This window comes from Brassica napus, chromosome A3 (assembly GCF_020379485.1).
Source record: "Brassica napus cultivar Da-Ae chromosome A3, Da-Ae, whole genome shotgun sequence".
Taxonomy (NCBI): domain Eukaryota; kingdom Viridiplantae; phylum Streptophyta; class Magnoliopsida; order Brassicales; family Brassicaceae; genus Brassica; species Brassica napus.
In genome coordinates, this window is record NC_063436.1 from 501,737 (window position 1) to 521,086 (window position 19,350).

General features: G+C 31.6%; 2 protein-coding genes and 1 non-coding gene across 3 annotated transcripts; 2 read left to right on the forward strand and 1 right to left on the reverse strand.

Moving 5' to 3' along the window:
• The first annotated feature begins 648 nt into the window (after positions 1 to 648).
• Positions 649 to 3,679, forward strand: LOC106428551. The gene is made up of 3 exons (XM_013869304.3): positions 649 to 1,757; positions 2,326 to 2,506; positions 3,009 to 3,679. The coding sequence occupies exons 1-3, from the start codon at positions 918 to 920 to the stop codon at positions 3,503 to 3,505; spliced, it is 1,518 nt and encodes a 505-aa protein (XP_013724758.2). The 5' UTR covers positions 649 to 917; the 3' UTR covers positions 3,506 to 3,679.
• Positions 3,680 to 12,459: 8,780 nt separating this feature from the next.
• LOC125592767 (trihelix transcription factor PTL-like) lies at positions 12,460 to 19,244 on the forward strand. The gene is made up of 2 exons (XM_048768166.1): positions 12,460 to 13,741; positions 15,376 to 19,244. Exons 1-2 carry the CDS (start codon positions 13,287 to 13,289, stop codon positions 16,637 to 16,639), a joined length of 1,719 nt encoding a protein of 572 aa, XP_048624123.1. The 5' UTR covers positions 12,460 to 13,286; the 3' UTR covers positions 16,640 to 19,244.
• TRNAL-AAG lies at positions 19,140 to 19,219 on the reverse strand. Its single transcript has one exon. It is a non-coding gene; the product is annotated as a tRNA-Leu (tRNA).
• Positions 19,245 to 19,350: the final 106 nt, after the last annotated feature.

The following is a 19,350-nucleotide window of genomic DNA, read 5'->3' on the forward strand; positions in this document are numbered from 1 at the left end:
ACTCATGTGAAGCTTCAGAGTATAATGTCATTGGTGAATCATCGAAGACGATGGGAAAAAACTTAAAAAAGATTTTAACATGCATGAAAAGTTGTGAGAAAAGGGACGTAAAAAGTAGATAGAGTCAGTATCCAGTTCCTACAATAAATTGGGCATGCGTGTTGTTCCTCTCTTTCGTCGTTTTGCATTAATTTTTTTTCTCAGATTTCTTTTAGTTTAACCCTAATTTTCATGTCCTTTACTCTTCTTTCCTCTTTGAGATCGTCAACGCTTTGCCGTCGGTGGAAAAAAAAAAGAAGAGTTTCACGGCAATGTGAAAAACAAAAACAACTACTCGATGCTATTGCTGAAACAAACGCTCACTAGATTTTTGTTTCTATTTTAATATAAAACGTATGGAGAAGAGACATAAAAAGATTAACTCAGCAAAATTCAAATTATAAATGTAACTAGAGGTGAAATAAACTGCGGGCATGAAAATAATAAATAGCAAAGAGGAAATAAATATCAAGGGGACCAATTCGATTAAATAAATATTTTGTTTGTCCCTTTGGAAAACGGTTGGTAATAATATTGGAAAATAATTTTGTTTTTTTTTGTGTCTTATTAATAAATCACCAATACAACAAGAAACAGAAACTATACTAAAATTAAAAAAAAAATATAATCGTTGTTTTTGTTTCTTCATAGACGTTCCCTACCGACAAGTATTTACTTAGCCCTTGCCTCGATCTTCTAAACCATCCACAACTTTTGAATCACCATCATCATCTATCTCTCTCTACCAGAGTTCAAAAACACAAAAAACTTTCTCTTTAATTACAGATTGAAAAGCATCTAGAAACTTTTGAATATACTCACGGAAAGTTTTTTCATTCTTCGACTCTGTTTTTCTTGTTGTTAAGAGTTTTGATAAAATGGCGTCACCGAGACACTTGAAAGATCTTCTTGAAGAAGATCAAGAACCGTTTCAACTTCAGAGTTACATTTCCGACCGACGTCGCCAAATAACGCATTTACAGGTCAAGAAACGCGGACCAGTCTCTCATAACGCTGGACTTCCTTCACGTTTCTGCCGCAACGCTTGTTTTTTCTCCCTACGTGAATCGCCTGACCCGAAGAAGTCTCCACTCTTCGAACCCAAGTCGCCGAACCGGAGCCAAAACGCTATTTTTGTCAACATACCGGCGAGAACCGCTTCTATGCTACTAGAAGCTGCGGTTAGGATACAGAAACAATCGTCCGAGGGGTCAAAAACGAAGACGCGGAACGTAGGAAACGCGTTTGGTATATTTGGGTCAGTGTTAAAGAAGCTAACGCACCGGAAGAAACGCGAAATCAGCGGCGGTGGAGTTTCTTCGGTTAAGGATATGTTGAGATGGGAATCTCCAGTTGTTCGTAAAATAGTTACTAAACGCAAAGGAGAAGAACAAAACTCCTCCCAAACGCAGAAAACCGCGTCTGAGAAGCAGTTCTCACGTAGGTCTAGTAGTAGTGGTGTTTGGTCAGAGAGTGTTACAAACGGAGAGAGATCTTGGGAGTGCGATTTCGAACCGTCGATTAGCTCAAGCAGCGGATCGGACGGTTTAGATGAGTTAGCGTGTGGGTTGATGAACGGTTCAGATTTGTCGGAGGATAAACGCTTTTGTGAAAGCCCGTTTCATTTTGTTCTCCAAACAACAATGTCTTCTCCCGGCGGTTTCAGAACGCCGAATTTCACGTCGCCTGCGGCTTCTCCACGCCACGATTATCCAGAGGTTTGTCTCTCTCTCTATCCATTAATATTTTTAAAATAATGATTACATTATTGATCATATTCGTTAGTTAGAATTAGAAAGACTTAAAATAATTGATGTGCATGGTAGTAATTTACTAGTCATATATCGTAACGTGTTACTACTGTTTTATTTAGATTTTGATATTTCAAAATTGGCATAGGAAGTCTAATTAATGAACTAGCTTGACTCTGTTTTGACCCATTTAAATTAGCGGTAAAGTAAGAATGATTACATGAAATGACAAAACTACCCCGAGAAAGCATATCGCTTGGCTATTTTCGAAGATGAAGTAACAGTTTAAGACAAAAGCATTTTCGTCTTTTCGAAAATGAACTCAGCCTTTTGTGATGCTGAAAACAAAGACGATCTTTGTCTCTGACATGCAAATCTATCTCTCATGTTTTTTGCTTCTCGGTTTTTGTCTGAAAACTTTTGTCTCTGGTTATGCATTTACCAATAATCTTAAGATAAAAACACTCAAATTAGCATAATCTATTCCAAAGTAATTATTCGATCTAAAGTACTAAGTTTTATTTAAATCAAATAGATGAAGAAAGATAGTTATGAAGTAGAGAAGCTAAAGAAACTAGAAGTAGAGGAGGAAGAAGAAGAAGAAGATAAGGAACAGAGCAGCCCAGTTTCAGTTTTGGACCCTCCATTTGAGGACGATGACGAAGACATTCACATGGATGACAATAACATCACTTCCAGCTTCAGATCTGTACAAAGTACGTTTTTCGAACCTTTTGTCTTAAATTTTCATTTAATTCGATCTTTTCAGATCTTATAGTTTACCCTACTCATTTATTGTTTCTTATTACATGGTTTCTAAAACTGTTGGATCTGTTGTACTGAAGCTATGTTTTCGAAGCAGAACACTAGCAGCATGTTTGTGTTAATATGTTTCAGTTGCATTTACATACACGTTAGTCCACGCATAGTGTTTGTTAGAGTCACACCCACTTACATTTTGGTTAAAAAATCTTGTGACTAGTTCTTTTAGATTTGGTTTTTAAAACATTTTGTGAATTATTTTCCCTTTGTTAAATAGATATATTTCCTATTAGATTCAGGAAAGTTAACATTTTTCATTTTGTGTATATTTTTTAACAAAATATTCAGATTTTTATTCATGACTTTATATGAATAAAAACATTTTACAGGCCTTTCATTTCTCACAAGGTGGATCATTTAGACTTATGTTTTTAGCGTTTAAATCTTTTTTTACAGAAGCAAAGCATCTGCTTCTACAGAAGCTTTGTAGATTTGAGCAACTCGCGAGTTTGGATCCCTTGGAACTCGAGGAAACAATGTCTGACCAAGTGACCGAGGAGGATAGCGAAGAAGAAGAGATGATAAATCGTTATCAGCGTGAGATAATAACTCAGAGAGTTCTCAAAACGTATTTTGAAGACATGACAAAAGTTCCTGAAGGCATAGAAGCGTTGATCTCAGACCTTGTATCAGAGGAATTACAATACAACAGCTTGTTGCAAGACGGTGAACCCCAAGTAGCCAAGAGCGTATGCGAGAGACTGAGATCTTGGAGAGATGTGGAGTCAAACACTATTGATATGATGGTAGAACATGATTTCAGAACAGAGAGGTTGGGATCATGGAGATCAAAGAACGAGGCAGAAGTCGCAGAGGCGGTTGTGGAGATCGAATTTGAGATTTTTGAGGATTTGGTTGAAGAACTATCACAAGACATTGGTGGAAATCGATGATCAGTTTTTTTACATTCAGGTAGCTTCTGTGTCACAAGTAATGACAACTAACCTGCATATTTTATAATAGATGGTGGGTTTATGATGTATGTAAAAGTTTTGCTTGATGAGAGTTTTAAGATTTGTGTAATTCCATGTGAGAACTGAGAAATTTAATATATAATTGATTAATTAGTCAAAAAGTGCATTAATCAACTACAGTCTTATGTTTATATACTACATAATCATTCTGAAAAAGACATTTCCACTACTATTATTTTCCTCTCCTTGTCACATCTGTTAATGTTAACGTTTTCTGATTAAGCTTTCGAAGACTCGACAGTTCTGTCCGAGTATCGATATTAAGGTGTGAAGCGTCATCTCACTAAATTGAATTGCAATGATAGTTTTCTTTTTCAATCTAATAATGATAACAAGACAGAAATCGAGTTAATTAGTTTTTGTTCACAAGGTTAGTGTTCGAACTTGTAACATTTCCGATATATCTTTATACTATTTTAGATGGCTAAATACGGTAGGTTCGTTGGGTTACCAGCACCAGAATGATTGATTGAAAACTCCATGCTGGTGTGAAAATATATACTGTCATTTAACTTGTGAGAGCAGTTTGTGTATGTTATTATATATTTTCAGGGTTCTCAAATGCATGCATCCGTCGTTTCAAACCTTCCATCAACATGGGCCTTCACACTAAACCTTGCTCCCCTCTTCTTTTCAAATCCTTCTATTAGTTTGTATATTTTCTTCTTTATGTACATGATTAGACTGTAAATTATCTGTAAACTGGTATACTATAAATCAGTTTAAATATCGTTGATCTCAACTCTGGTTTAAGCCACATTTGTAATTATATAAACACGCAATTGTACATATTTTTACTAATTAATGAAAATAAAAATTATTTGGTAATATATTTTAACTTTTTTACCCAAACGATATTAGAAAAAGAACAAAATTAAGAACAAGGCTGAAATCAAATCCAGCTGGTGGGTGTGACCCCACATTCTTATCGACATCCATCAATGTCCCCTCTTATCGAACATCGACTATAAGACAACACAAATTTATTTCTTGAAAAAATGAGATACTCTCATCTCTTCATTAGATGATGGAGGCATCTACAGAGATGTTTCTCGAGTACAAGAATTGTATATTTCAAATGTAGTCCTACATAATATTATTCTTTAGTACTTTAGTTATACAGTTATACTTGTGCAGTTTTCAAAACTATTCTATGATTTAAAAATTCTATTTATTATTCTAAATTTTTTTATTAATACGTGTGAAAATGAAACACTTTAAACTATTAGACAGTTTTCAAACGTTTTTTTTTTTGAAAAAGACTCTCTCAAACATTCTTCGGAAAACAATACATACTGCTCGCGAGCGTTATAAAAGCATGTGGAATTTGTGGAATGCCCATCATAATCGTGCCATGATTTGCCTCATCTGCATTGAAGAAACAAGAGACGACCAGGCCATATCAGTTTTATTAGAGAAAAATATTTATAATAGTTTCCTAGTTAATGTACCTAAAAGTGTGGTATCCAGTTCTTTTTACAGAAAAACTGTGGTTTCCAGTTCGATTGAGTTGGGTTAGGTTCAGCTACTCAAACCAATTACAGCATTTTCTCTATCTTAAGAGAGTGACGATTTTTCTTATGAGTTTGTTCTACAAAATCCAGTTGGTTTTAGCCAACAACTTATCTTATTGTTTTACAAATTGTTTCTTATTTACAAGGAAATGGAATTTGTTTAACTTCACTTTTTTAATTATTCTAAACAGTCTAAATTAAATAAAATAACTGTTAGAAAGCAAGCAATAATGGTAGATTTTACAAAACACTGTGTCTGTACATATGAGCATAGGTGTATGTGTAAGTACGTTGCATGGATCGAACGTCGACCTGCGAGAAAAGCAACTTGGACAGGACCAGGTCTGACCACTTTGAGATTCAGACTCTCGATAATATAGCTCCTCTTTAATAATATATTTTCGTTGGTTATTTAAGAATTAAAATACACTCTAAGAATGATTTTTCTACTATTTATTGAGTTTTTTAAATGGTATTTGTTTTATTCGTCGGGATTAAGACAGAGACTGAGTGAGGAAGACTGAGATTCTTCTGTTCAGCATGTTTCCCTTATTAAGAATTCTCTTCACTCTTCTTACAGTTACCATACACTGTACATGATTTCATCATACTCTACGTACTCTGCTTTCAATTAAATCCTTTATATTGTTTTTTCTTTCAAATCGTATCATCAGTAAGAATTGATTGCGCATTTCTCTTTCCACACCAGTTAACACCCATATGTTATATAATCTTCAGGCAGCAGAAAAAAATGAAGATAATTGTTTATATATATACGTTGCTTTTTTTTCCTTTCTTTTTGAACTTTATATATATGTTGCTTTTGCTCAACAATAATAATATATGTGTTCCTTTTGATTGTCCTTGACTACTTTCTAAGAAATAATTACACCCCCACTTATAATTTATTTAAAATAAATCCAAGGTGATCATTATGAATTTCTCTGTATCTAGATATCTTAGCTATTGATAGTTTGAAAATAAAACCCCTGTATATTCTTGATTTTTGGTACCGTGGTCCACAACTTAATTTGTGAGAAAGAGTGTCTTTTTTACAATATGATTGCTCAGAAAATTATATACTGATTCATAAACAACAATGGAAAGATATATCTTGCAAAACTTAAAGAAAGAAGAAGAATTTTTTGATTAATTGATAATTTTAAATTAAAAATCTAATCAACTTAGACGCATACAGAAATATATTATATTAATGAAACATAGCATGGTTGATGCAACTTTCTCCTTTTCAATAAAAACAAAAGGTTGCTTTAAAGAGAATCATGACATTTTCATATAAAAAGGGATCGAATATAATAAAATCTCGATTGTAAATGTTATGAATATAGGAAATAGTAACTCAGTGTACAAGCGAATTAAAGTTGATCGTAAGTACGCCGTATTTTGGGTGTCATCTCACTCATGAAGCTCATGTTAAGTAATTTGCTAGTTAAAAATTATGCACTCTAATGAGTTATATATATTTATTTATCAAAAATTAATCAACGTAGGAATACTATGTAATGTACGAATGAATAAAGGCCCTACCGAGTATTATTTTTGTTATATTTTGAAAATTATGGTATGCATGTGGACATAACATCAACCCATCTCAGTAGTATTAGAGTTCAGATTGCAGTTTCACTTTCACGCAAAAGCATGCTACTCGCTTCTAGCCGATGTGGAAATTGTAGCCCACACCCAGCCTCTAGGGCATCTATTAGCAAAGACATTGTTTAATTTTTTTGATGTATGTATACGTTTTAAATATAAAATAAGTATTTTGACAAAAAAAATTAAATAAGTACAAAGAGTAACAATACTAAATATATCAATTAAACTAATTTAGGGAAATATAAAAATGGTAAAATACAATTGAACACATAATTTCCTTAAGTTAAAATTTGACATAACATCAACCCATCTCAGTAGTATTAGAGTTCAGATTGCAGTTTCACTTTCACGCAAAAGCATGCTACTCGCTTCTAGCCGATGTGGAAATTGTAGCCCACACCCAGCCTCTAGGGCATCTATTAGCAAAGACATTGTTTAATTTTTTTGATGTATGTATACGTTTTAAATATAAAATAAGTATTTTGACAAAAAAAATTAAATAAGTACAAAGAGTAACAATACTAAATATATCAATTAAACTAATTTAGGGAAATATAAAAATGGTAAAATACAATTGAACACATAATTTCCTTAAGTTAAAATTTATTTAAATGTATAAAATATATGATACTTTGAAAATAAGCATTTTAAAACCAAGGAAAGAGATTATTAGATTTTCACTTTTACAAGAATAATATAGTTAAATCATTTATTGTTTCGTTGGAAAGAGAAGTTTATTTGAGTCCACACTAGTTCAAATTAAGTAATACTTCCTCCGTTCCTAAAAGATCCATGTTATAGTTTTTTCACATTTATTAAGAAAATATTTAAAATTGTAATTTTCAATACATTGTTTTTCTTAATTAATTATTCTCAATAACTTTTAACCAATGAAATTTTATTAAACATAATTGTATTTTTTAAAAAATACAATTTTTCATTAATTAATATCTTGAAAATGTTAAAAAATATATTTTTTTGAAACAGATTTTTTTTCTAAAAAACAAATGGATCTATAAGGAACAGAGGGAGTACTATAATATATGAATGACAATAGTTAGAAGAGAAATTGCCACAAATAGCATATTCATAGTACCACTTTTCATGTTTACACTAACCACTTTTACCATCACTTTTAATGAAGGGTAAAAGATAATTATACCCTTAGGGTTAACTAATCTAGACTTAGGGTTTAGAGTTGAGGGGTGGGGTAGTGTTTTTGGAATATGAAATTTAGGATTCTAATAAATATATAAATAAATACTTAAAAATATATAAAAAATTTTAAAAAATAGTTTCAAACATGATTTTCGTTTTTCAAAAAGAAATTTGAAAAAAATAAAAAAAATTCCAAAATAAAATTTCAAAAAAAAAATTATAAAAAAGTTCGAATTTGAAAAAGTATAATACGAAAACATAAATTTTTTTTTACTTTTTTTACTTTTTTAATTTTTTTTAATTTTTTTATATTTTTTTTATATTTAAATAATGATTTATTATATATATAAATAACAAGGGCATAAGAGTCTTTTACCACTTAATGAAGAATGTATTTTTGAAAATATCTCTTTAGTGGTAGTAAAAATGAAAAGTGGTACCATGAAAATGATAAACATGTAATTTCCCTTAGTTAGAAAAATGAAATCCTGTTAGTTTTTCTGTTATATAATCAACAAAAGGTTCTTTTTGTAAACAATGATATATCAATAAAACATATTTTCAATATATAGACGACTATAATAAATGATTCTATGATAAATTAATTTTTGCATTACAAACATTCACAAGAGATGGTTTTATTTACATATATATATATATATATATATATATATATATCATTGGTTATCCTACTATATAAAAGGGACTAAATTCAAGGCTTTTGAGGCTATCCACCTCAGCCAAAATATTCTCATCCAAAAAGAATTAAAAATAAATGTCATTTATAAGATAATTAACTAATATAAAACTTTTGATATTTCTAAAAATTTCAAATTTGTAACTGCTAATTTATTAATAGAATCATATATCTATATTGAATTATGTTCTATTTTTAATCGTCACTTTAAGAGTAAATAAATTATTAATTTATAATATATATATATAGTTTATAACTTTATATTGTAGTTATAAATAAAGAGAAAATAACCGGAAAAGGTGAAGAAGCTCATATAAAATTATGTAATTAAAATGGTAAAATGGTGAATATGATGAAGTGAATCTAAGAAAATTTGTTGTACAAATTATGGTGCTTTCTTCGTCCACTATAATAATTTAAAATAATATATATTCATATAACTAAGTCAATATTTGTTGTTTTTTTTTGTAAGATGTTAAGATTATCATTTTCTGAAAGGTTACACTGATCCAAAGAGATTAGTTTGTGGAGCTAACCAAACGAGGATTATAGTGTTTACTCTGGAAAAAGTAATAGGTTGAACGATAGATGGCGTGTGTGTTTTTTCACATGGAAATCTGCACATATATTAAAATTGTAAGATTTGAATCATAGAGAAAATATAGTGTATATGACTGAAGTTGATTCATTCCGAAACTAAAGATGGCTAAAATTCTTCTTTGTCAAAATGCATAGATGTGAATCTTATATGAATAGAGTTCTCAATTGCTTATAGCAGTGTAATAAATTCCGTGTGTAAAGGGAAAAAAATGTTATATAAGTGAAAACAAAAATTATGATTTTTTTTCTTGTGCCTATAGGCTCTTCGCAATTTGAAGAAGAAAGAACATATTGTGTGAAAATCTTTGGCTCGGTCAAATTTTATCGAGTTGTTTATAAAACTGTTGTTATATGATTCATGTAAATTTTCAGTGTTGATTTAAAAGCCCAAGAAAACCCATCTATACTGACTTTTTGATTTTTTCTGTGATTTAAATTTAAAAAAGATAAAACTTTCGATAAGTTATACTCAGAACAAGTATTTAACTTTAGAAAGTATTTACATGTTTCAAACTTATAATATATACATATATAATGTTTAAAATTATGTATATAAAACCTGTATAAAATGTGCTTAAATATGTTTCTCTTCTTTAATGTGTTAATTGTACTATATATAACATTATTTTAAAATTTCAAAAAGTTTATGTCACATTCAAAAACTATCAATAAAAAATATAATTCTCCATCTACAACCAGAAAAAATAAAAACTATAAACATATAAATTTAAATTAAGAAAAACTAACATTGGAAAAACAAAAAATTAATGTAAAAGAAACAAACCGACAAATAATATTATAAATAAAATAAATTTATAAGACACAATCCGCGCGAAGCGCGGAAAAAATCTCTAGTTAAACTAAAATGAATAGAAAAACATATTTAAAATACCGTTTTGATGTTTGTATATTGTAGTCTAAACAAAGATCAAAATCAAATTTGTACCCTAAAGAAATAGATCAAAATTTAAATCAAAAGGAGAATGAAAAGAAGAAGTTTCTCAAACAAAAAGAAGTTAATAAGGGGTCAACTAATTTGGCGGTGATTAAACAATAAATAGGTAGGGGCAAATGCAAACTGTAGCTACACTTGTCTATTTTCCCCCAAGCCATGGAAGAAATGTATTTATTTCCTGTTTTAAAACATTAATTAAAACTGAGAAGAGGAAATAAACAAAAGAAAGCTATAGAGAAATAAACGGCGTCATTTTGAACGTGCCTTCTGAGGAATTGTTGAAGTCTCCCATCTCTAGTCAATAAAAGGTAAACTTTTAAGGGGTCCTAAAATATAGGGCTACAAATGTGACACGCCTATCCAGCTCATCAGTAAAAATATACTCCTATTTTAAAATTCTTGTTTTTTTTCTATCTTTCATTAGTCCAGTAATTTTTACAATAAATTATATGATTCGTTGGTTAATTGACATGTAAAGAAACTACTGTGGAGTTTAGAAAATTAAGAATTTCAATACCTGAATCTAACATAACATAAATAATCATTTTATTAAAAAATAAATAATAATTTAATGAAATATCTGAATAAAACTTACATGATGAGGAAGTAGGTACGAGATGATGTTACTTCGATTGCATATTTTTTTTTTGTAACTGAAAAAAATAAAATAAAAAATATTTTTAGCCGTAGTATAACTGTCCACATATTATATGAAGCAAATATGAGTATAAAAATTAATCAGATAGATAGTTTAGTGTTGATATTTGTTTGTATGATATAAATATTGTATCATCAAATAAAATATAAAAGAAGTATAATATAAATGATATCTAGTCAGACAGTCTAAATTTGATAGTAAATTAAAGTAACTGGACCAATGTGACCAAAGCTTTGCGGTAAGAACGCTTAAAGTTCAAAACCTCAAGGTCTTGGTTCGAGTATTGGTCACCACCACCAGGCACCCAACCTTCTTCTTTTTTCAAAAAGAAAAAAATAAAGTAACTGTTTTATGCATATTTACATTTTAATCTCGTAGCTAAGCGAATCTATCATGCATCTAATGTTTATGGATGCATCTTTTTTACTCTTTTATCTTTGAAGCAAGCTAGGATACAATTTGGTGTTTTCCAGCTATGAAATGAATTTCGAAAATAGAATTATTGATAAGGGATTAAAATACTCGATGAACATTAGGATTGAAGCAATAAAAGTGCCAAAAGGAACAATGGGAGTGATTGGTTGGGTTGTAACTGTAGAAAATTTACTTTAGCATTTTGTCTGTAGGATTTTTGATTTAGCTTTAAGTGATGTAGTTTTAAGATTTTCTACAGCTGAAAAAAATAGAGCTTTAGAAAATAAGATTTTTACAACCATTTTTTTGTGTGTTTTTGCTGTAACTTTAATTTTTTAGTTGTAGCTTTAAAAACCAAGATAAAATATGATTGATAGTATTTAAGGTTGTAGATGAAAATTAAAGGTAAAGCCACTTCTTACCGCCCAACCAATCATCCCCAATAAAGCCAAATGGTTAGGGATAAGACAGGTTGAAATGTTGGTGAGCAATGAGCATAAAAGCCATAATTTGGTTATTATAGAGGACCCCCTCTTATTGCGGCTAGATAATTTAATTTTGAGCAAAAAGACTAGGATAGCACTAAACCAAGTTTTTGTTCCCAAAGTAGCACTCAAGACTCAAAGTCACAAAAATAGGTTTTATTAAAGAGGTAAATATACACTTATACCCCTTGGGTTAATTAATCCAAACTTTATGGTTTAGAGTTAAGGGATGGGGTTTTGGAATTAGGGTTTAAAATTTTATAAAAAATAAAAATTAAATAAAAAATAAAAATTTTTAAAACAGTTTCAAAAAGTATTTTTAAATTATAAAAAGAAAATTTGAAAAAAAATAAAAAGAAATTTCAAAAAAAAAATTTCAAAAAAAAAATTATAAAAATTTCGAATCTGAAAACATATAATCTGAAACTATAAGAAAAATTTCTTTTTTTCATTTTTTTTATTTTTATTTTATTTATTTTTATTTATTTTTGTTTGTTTATTTAATTTTAAACCAAGGGTATTAGAGATATTTTACCCTTTAATGAATGCCATTTTTGTTACTTTCTCCTTCTAGTGCTATTTTTGAGACATAAACTTCAAAAGGTGCTATTATTGACAATTGCCCTTTAATTTTCTTGTAAACTATTTTTTTGAGAAAAAAATAATTTCAAATTCACACACATGTCTCCCGAAAATTTCTTTCTTAGTTTTTAATGCAGACTAAACATTTTTATGAAATACGAAGCTTTCAAACTTGAATAACGGAGTTTAAAGAAAAACAAAAGGTAAGTGAATCTACTAAAACATGCCAAAGAAATCGAGTCTGCTGTTTAAAAAAACTATTTGATTTTTACGACATAACTTCTAGATTTACGCATTTACATATTTTTTGTTATGTACTGTATATACTACACATGTAAATACACCCAGTTGTATAATCATAATAGTTATAGAGTCATCCTTTTGCTCGTAGAAGTAGGAATGTAGAAATGTATATACGTAATACTTATTCAGGGTCTCACAAAGTAAATCATACTTTAAAGGTATATACGTAATACTTATTCAGGGTCTCACAAAGTAAATCATACTTTAATAAATGAAAAAATCCTAGTCTGAAGCCAAATAATGATGTTACATAAATATCAAAGGGAATAATTTTATAGACAACCCTTGTTTTCCAAAAAGATTGTGTCAATTATGGAGTCACATGCACGAATTGGCGAACAATTATCCGCATATAAAATCTAATTTTCAAATGAAACTTAGGAAAAAATTCTATATAATTATTTTTTATAAAAGGCAAATTCTATATTGAGTTAAAAACAAACATTTTAAAAGAATGCCTCGATCTATATTATATTGTCTCTAAGTGAGACAAGAAACCTTACATTGATATGAATATATACACATCAATGCACGCATGTATTAAATTATTTGATAGAGATAATGAAAACTGAGATATCCATACAATACATCGCTCTGTCCCTCTCTCTCTAAAAAACTTCAATATTTTCTCTCTTTTTGAAATTAAAAGGTTAACCTTTACTTTTTCTTCTCCCCTCACTGTCGATCGATCTTGTCTTTCAGCTGAATGTAAATCTAAAAATGGAAGACCACCATACTCAGTACGGTATACCGGAACTCCGGCAGCTCATGAAAGGCGAAGGGAGGACGACTACGACGGCATCACCGTCCACTTCTCATTTTCCTTCTGATCTTTTCGGCTTCAACCTGGCCCCGGCCGCGCCGCCGCCACCGCCTCAACACCACCGTCTACATCAGTTCACTATTAACCAGGAGATGGGTTTCTTGCCACATGGCATACACGGGTTGGGTGGGGGTTCTTCGACGGCTGGAAATAACAGTAACTTAAACATGAGCACCAGTGGTGGAGGAGTTGGGTTTAGTGGGTTTCTCGACGGAGGAGGTCTCGGCGGAAGCGGAGGAACGGGACGGTGGCCGAGACAAGAAACCCTAACTCTGCTGGAGATTAGATCTCGTCTTGATCATAAGTTCAAAGAAGCTAATCAAAAGGGACCTTTCTGGGATGAAGTTTCTAGGTTTGCTTCACTTATCCTCTTTTCTTTTTTTTTCCTCTCTTGATTTTACCCTAATCTCTCCTCCCATTTTTCGTTTTTTGATAAATACATTTTAAAAGAAACTTTATGCATATTTCTCAAACAAATTCATACCACAAGAGATTTGTTTATTCATCAACAGTGCCTCATTTTTTTTAAGTTAGTCAATTAGGAGAAAATTAGCTTCCAATTGAGGAAATTAATAACATTCGTGTTCTTTTATTTTTTGAGTTTTAACTTTGAGTATTTTGTTTTATGGGGTTTTTCAGATTTGACATTTCATACGCTTTCTTGTTATTAAACCTTTCATTGAAAATCCCGAATACAAGTTGAATCTTGGGCAATTGTCAATAATAGCACCTTTTGAAGTTTATGTCTCAAAAATAGCACTAGAAGGAGAAAGTCACAAAAATGACATTCATTAAAGGGTAAAATATCTATAATACCCTTGGTTTAAAATTAAATAAACAAACTAAAATAAATAAAAATAAAAAAAATAAAAAAAAATAAAAATAAAAAAAATAAAATTTTTTTTATAGTTTCAGATTATATGTTTTCAGATTCGAAATTTTATAATTTTTTTTTTAAAAAAAAAATTTCAAATTTTTTTTTATTTTTTTTTTCAGATTTTATTTTTATAATTTAAAAATACTTTTTGAAACTGTTTTTAAAATTTTTATTTTTTATTTTATTATTTATTATTTATAAAATTTTAAACCCTAATTCCAAAACCCCACCCCTTAACTCTAAACCCTAAGGTTTGGATTAATTAACCCTAGGGGTATAAGTGTACATTACCTCTTTAATGAAACCTATTTTTGTGACTTTGAGCCTTGAGTGCTACTTTGGGAACAAAAACTTGGTTTAGTGCTATTTTAGTCTTTTTCTCTTGAATCTTTATATTATTTCTGCATCAATAACTAAAAAGAATGTGACCTCAACACTTCCCTTGGGCTCCTCAATTTCAGCATACTACTTTTTAGGCTGATCAATATAGGTATAAATATTACATTCCCACGTATACACACATACACACACATTGAGGTGTATCTACAGAGTGGTCAGTTTCAAACAATTTTCTTTAGGAGTCCTTTTGTTTTGGTCAAGAGAATGACCAGACCTTGGCAGTTTCAGTTAAGACGCTATCAGGTGCTTTAAACCCCCAAAAGGGTAAAACATAAACAAGAGTAAAACAAAAAAAATTAATATCATTCTGACTTTTAATTTAGTTGTTTCTCCTTTTCTACTGATAACTTCTGATTCAACTTTCTTAGCTTCTGAAGATATGTACCCTCTTCTTTTGTGTAACTATGCATAGAAACATGTTCTTGGGTTAAACTATTAGTCCACTAGTAAGTCCGGAACAATATTCTTGGTCCGAAAGTTATAGGCAGTGTAAGTTATGAAAAAAAAACCATTTATGTAGGTCCACTATCTAATCTTAAGTAAAAATACCGTGTAATGTATATGTATATAAATTTATGCATGAAAAATGAATATCTTATGAATTGTCAATAATTCAAATCTAGCATCAAGATAATTAGGGCACTGCTTCAAATTTCAATCCAAGTATGAAATATTGTAGTCTTTATCATTCATTTTGTTTTAACATTCAGGATTATGTCTGAGGAATATGGATACCAAAGGAGTGGGAAGAAATGCAGAGAGAAGTTTGAGAATCTTTACAAATACTATAAGAAGACTAAAGAAGGCAAAGCCGGAAGACAAGACGGTAAACACTATAGATTTTTCCGGCAGCTTGAGGCGCTCTACGGTGATTCCAACAACTTGGTTTCTTTTCCCAATCATAACACACAGTTCATGAGCCATGCTCTTGGTTTCCACACTCAAAACGCTATGAACATTACTGCAACAACGTCTAACATTCATGACGTTGATAGTGCTCATGGTCTTTTACATCATCAAAGCCTAAGTATTTCTAACAACTACAACTCCTCCGAGCTGGAACTGATGACTTCGTCTTCTGAAGGGAATGATTCTGATAGTAGAAGGAAAAAGAGGAGTTGGAAAGCTAAGATCAAGGAGTTCATTGATGTGAACATGAAGAGGTTGATAGAGAGACAAGATATTTGGCTCGAGAAGCTGACAAAGGTTATCGAAGACAAAGAGGAACAAAGGATGATGAAAGAAGAGGAATGGAGAAAGAGTGAAGCTGCGAGGGTTGAGCAAGTGCATTTGTTTTGGGCTAAAGAGAGGGAGAGGATGGAAGCTAGGGATGTGGCGGTTCTTGAGGCATTGCAGTACTTGGCCGGAAAGACGTTGATAAAACCGTCATGTTCGTCCCCGGAAGAGAGGATTAATGGTAATAATGAGATCCAAAACAATAGTGAGAATGTTTCTGTTGAAGGAAGTGGTAGCTGCTGGAATGAGCAAGAGATCATAAAGCTTATGGAGATAAGAACTAACATGGACACGGCGTTTCAAGAGATATTGGGAGAATGCTCCGATGAATTTCTATGGGAGGAAGTCTCAGCGAAATTGATTCAGTTAGGGTTTGATCACAAAAGTGCCTTATCGTGCAAGGAAAAGTGGGAATGTATAAGCAATGGAATGAGGAAAGAAAAGAAGCAAATCAGCAAGAAAAGGAAGGACAATTCGTCGAGCTGCGGCGTGTACTATCCAAGAACCGAGGAAAATGCGATCTACAACAATCAAGAAAGTGGATATGATGATAATGATCAGCATCATCAGATGAATGAACAAGACAATGTAGTTTCTTCAACATCAAACGCAGCTGCTGGAGATTTGAGAGGCGCAATGGCTGCTAGTACAAACTGCTTCCCGTTCGTCATGGGGGATGGAGATCAGAATTTGTGGGAGAGTTATAGTTTGAGGCTAAGTAAAGGAGAGAATCAGTGAGTGTATTTTCGATGGAATTATGTTTAAAAATCTTAATATTAGGGCAGAAGGATTTATGATGCCTTTTCTTTTTAGTTTAGTTTGGTTACGGCCGGTATCTTCAAGACTAGCAAGGATATTTAGAAAAAAATTTAAATCAAACTTGTTTATCCCTTTTCTATTGGGGTTGGATCAACTTTGCTGCCATGGTCTGGTTCATATCATTTAACTGATCGTTGTAACTTGGTTGAACTTTGGTCTAGCCTAGCGTACTTAATCTAATTAATGTATATATATAAATTGAGAAAAGAAAACATACTTTGAAGGTAGAGATGTACGTTTGGGGTAACCCTAGAGAGAAAGAGATAGATCAGTTATGAAGATGGAGACAGCAGGGAGGAATAGTGGTGAAGTAAGCTCTGGTCGATTCAGTGTGTTGATGGTCAGAGAGAAAGTAACCATTTGCCTTTATCTCTCTCCATGATCTCACTCTTATCCTTTTGGCCCTATTCCCTATAGAGGACAGTGAGACACGAGCACGAGTCAATACAATCCTTGGTACGTACACATTATTGACAATGTTGATTAATTCTGAATTGTCTCTATTCTCATTTAAATGCTTGTTCAGTTTATGGGTTCCACACAAGACCATTCCTACTACTAGATTTGATAATTCTTCTTGTCAAACTTTATTAAATGTTTAATTTGGATATAGATGTTGACACTTGAATAGGGAAAACATCGTAGTTATTTTGTGTCATTAATGCTGCATGTGTCACATATATCTTGTGGCAATGTAGAGAATACGTCACGCAACCGTGTTCAGAAGTTCAATGTGTACTAATTCTTTAAAACAACCCATAGATTACAACCACTTAAAAATTATGCTTTATGGCTGAGACTTAACCACCTTGAATGAATGAATGTTTGTTCTGTTCAAAAAAAAAAAACTGGAGTATTGGTATAGTCTTTTAAAAGTTTTGGCCTAAAATACGGAAAGTAACAAAAAGTGGGATTGTAGACTTGTAGTTAATAAGACGAAGTAGACTTCTCGTAACATTATCCATCACTAAACAATTAAAACTGTTCTCATGACCCTATTTTACGTTCAGTCAGTCTGCTCTGCCATTGTCTCTCTATTATGTCTACCCTACGACTAGACACATCATCACCTCATTATATGATCTTTTTTTATGTCTCACTCATTAATTTAACACAAAAAATCCACTTATTAGACTTTCATATTTTGTCTTTATTTAATTAGTACAAACAAATATACTTTTCTGGTTAAGAATATACAAGGGATATACTAAAAAGAAAAAGAGAAAAACGTTATAATTAATTTGTGAAAGTAAACTTCAGACATGTATCTATAGAACGAGGAGCTATGAAACATATGTTAAACAAGGGTAAAACCAAAATTAAGAAACATTCCGAGGGTAAATACGCAAAAGAAGAGCAATAAGAGGGTGAAGCCATAAATATGGAACAACCAAATAGCAAAATCATAATTATGAAACAAACTGAGGGCAGTAGCAGCATAGACATGAAACAGTCAAAGGGTAAACTAGTAGTATAAAATAGACAGAGGGTAAAACCATAAATATAAACTAGAGAGTATTTACAGAAGAGATATAAAAAAGTCTACGGAAAAATGTCGGTCAATGACGGAGATTTATGGCGGGTTCTGGATTTAACCGAGAAAAATATTTGATTTTTAACATTAAAAATTTTCTAAAATTATATAAGGCTGCATGATCGTCAAATTCTTAAAAAAAAATATTAAAAGTAATTTAAAAATGTTTATGTCTTTCTAGATCTTAGATTTATATAAAAAAAAGTTTTACCTGAAGCTGTTTTTTGGTAGAGAGTTTCCTCGAAGAGGATGATACCACTGATGAATTGGAGAGCTCCGGGAGTGGTGAACTAGAGCTCACGGAGAGCACGTCTGTTTGGTTCAACGTTCTCGACGTTAATGCTTGCGAAACGTTTTCTTATTGTCCATGTAGATTCATCCGCGGCGAGAATGCCTTTCCCTGGAGTACCGATGTAAGCGGCATTGGCAATAAGCTCATCTGTTGAGATCAGACAAAATTTGATCTAGAGATAGAACAGTAATCTATAATAGCAATCGTAAGAAGTAAAATGCGAGAGGATCAATGAGTCGGAGGGTTCGTTGTTAAGGTTGTAGTAAAAATTGACCTGTGAATTTGGATTTGAAACACGACATTGTGTACAAAAGAGGTGGCGGCAACGGAGAAGATAGATCGGTTTGAATCTGAGGAGAATGGGCCTTTGGGCTTTATATAGCAAAAGGCAGCCATGGAGGAGAATAATCCGAGGGAATGAGAGTCTTATGAGAGGCCCGTGTCATTTCGAATATATACCATGTCATATGCATCGTGTCAAAGTTGGAGGGCTTAACCTTTAGGGCTATTGTTAGTCTTTATAATATGGCTCGCTAAATCCAGTTACATGTAAACAAGAGCCCAAATATGATGAAGAATTAAAAAATATGAAATGTTGACAGTGGGATTTGAACCACGCCCTTTCGGACCAGAACCTTAATCTGGCGCCTTAGACCAACTCGGCCATATCAACCTTTTACTTGGGGTAGACGACAGCATAAAGAAATTGATGGTCACGAAGGATGAAGAAGATATAACAATGGTGAACTAGTTGGGGAAAACGAAAGATCACCCATTGAAGTTTCTATTCTCTGGTACTAGTTT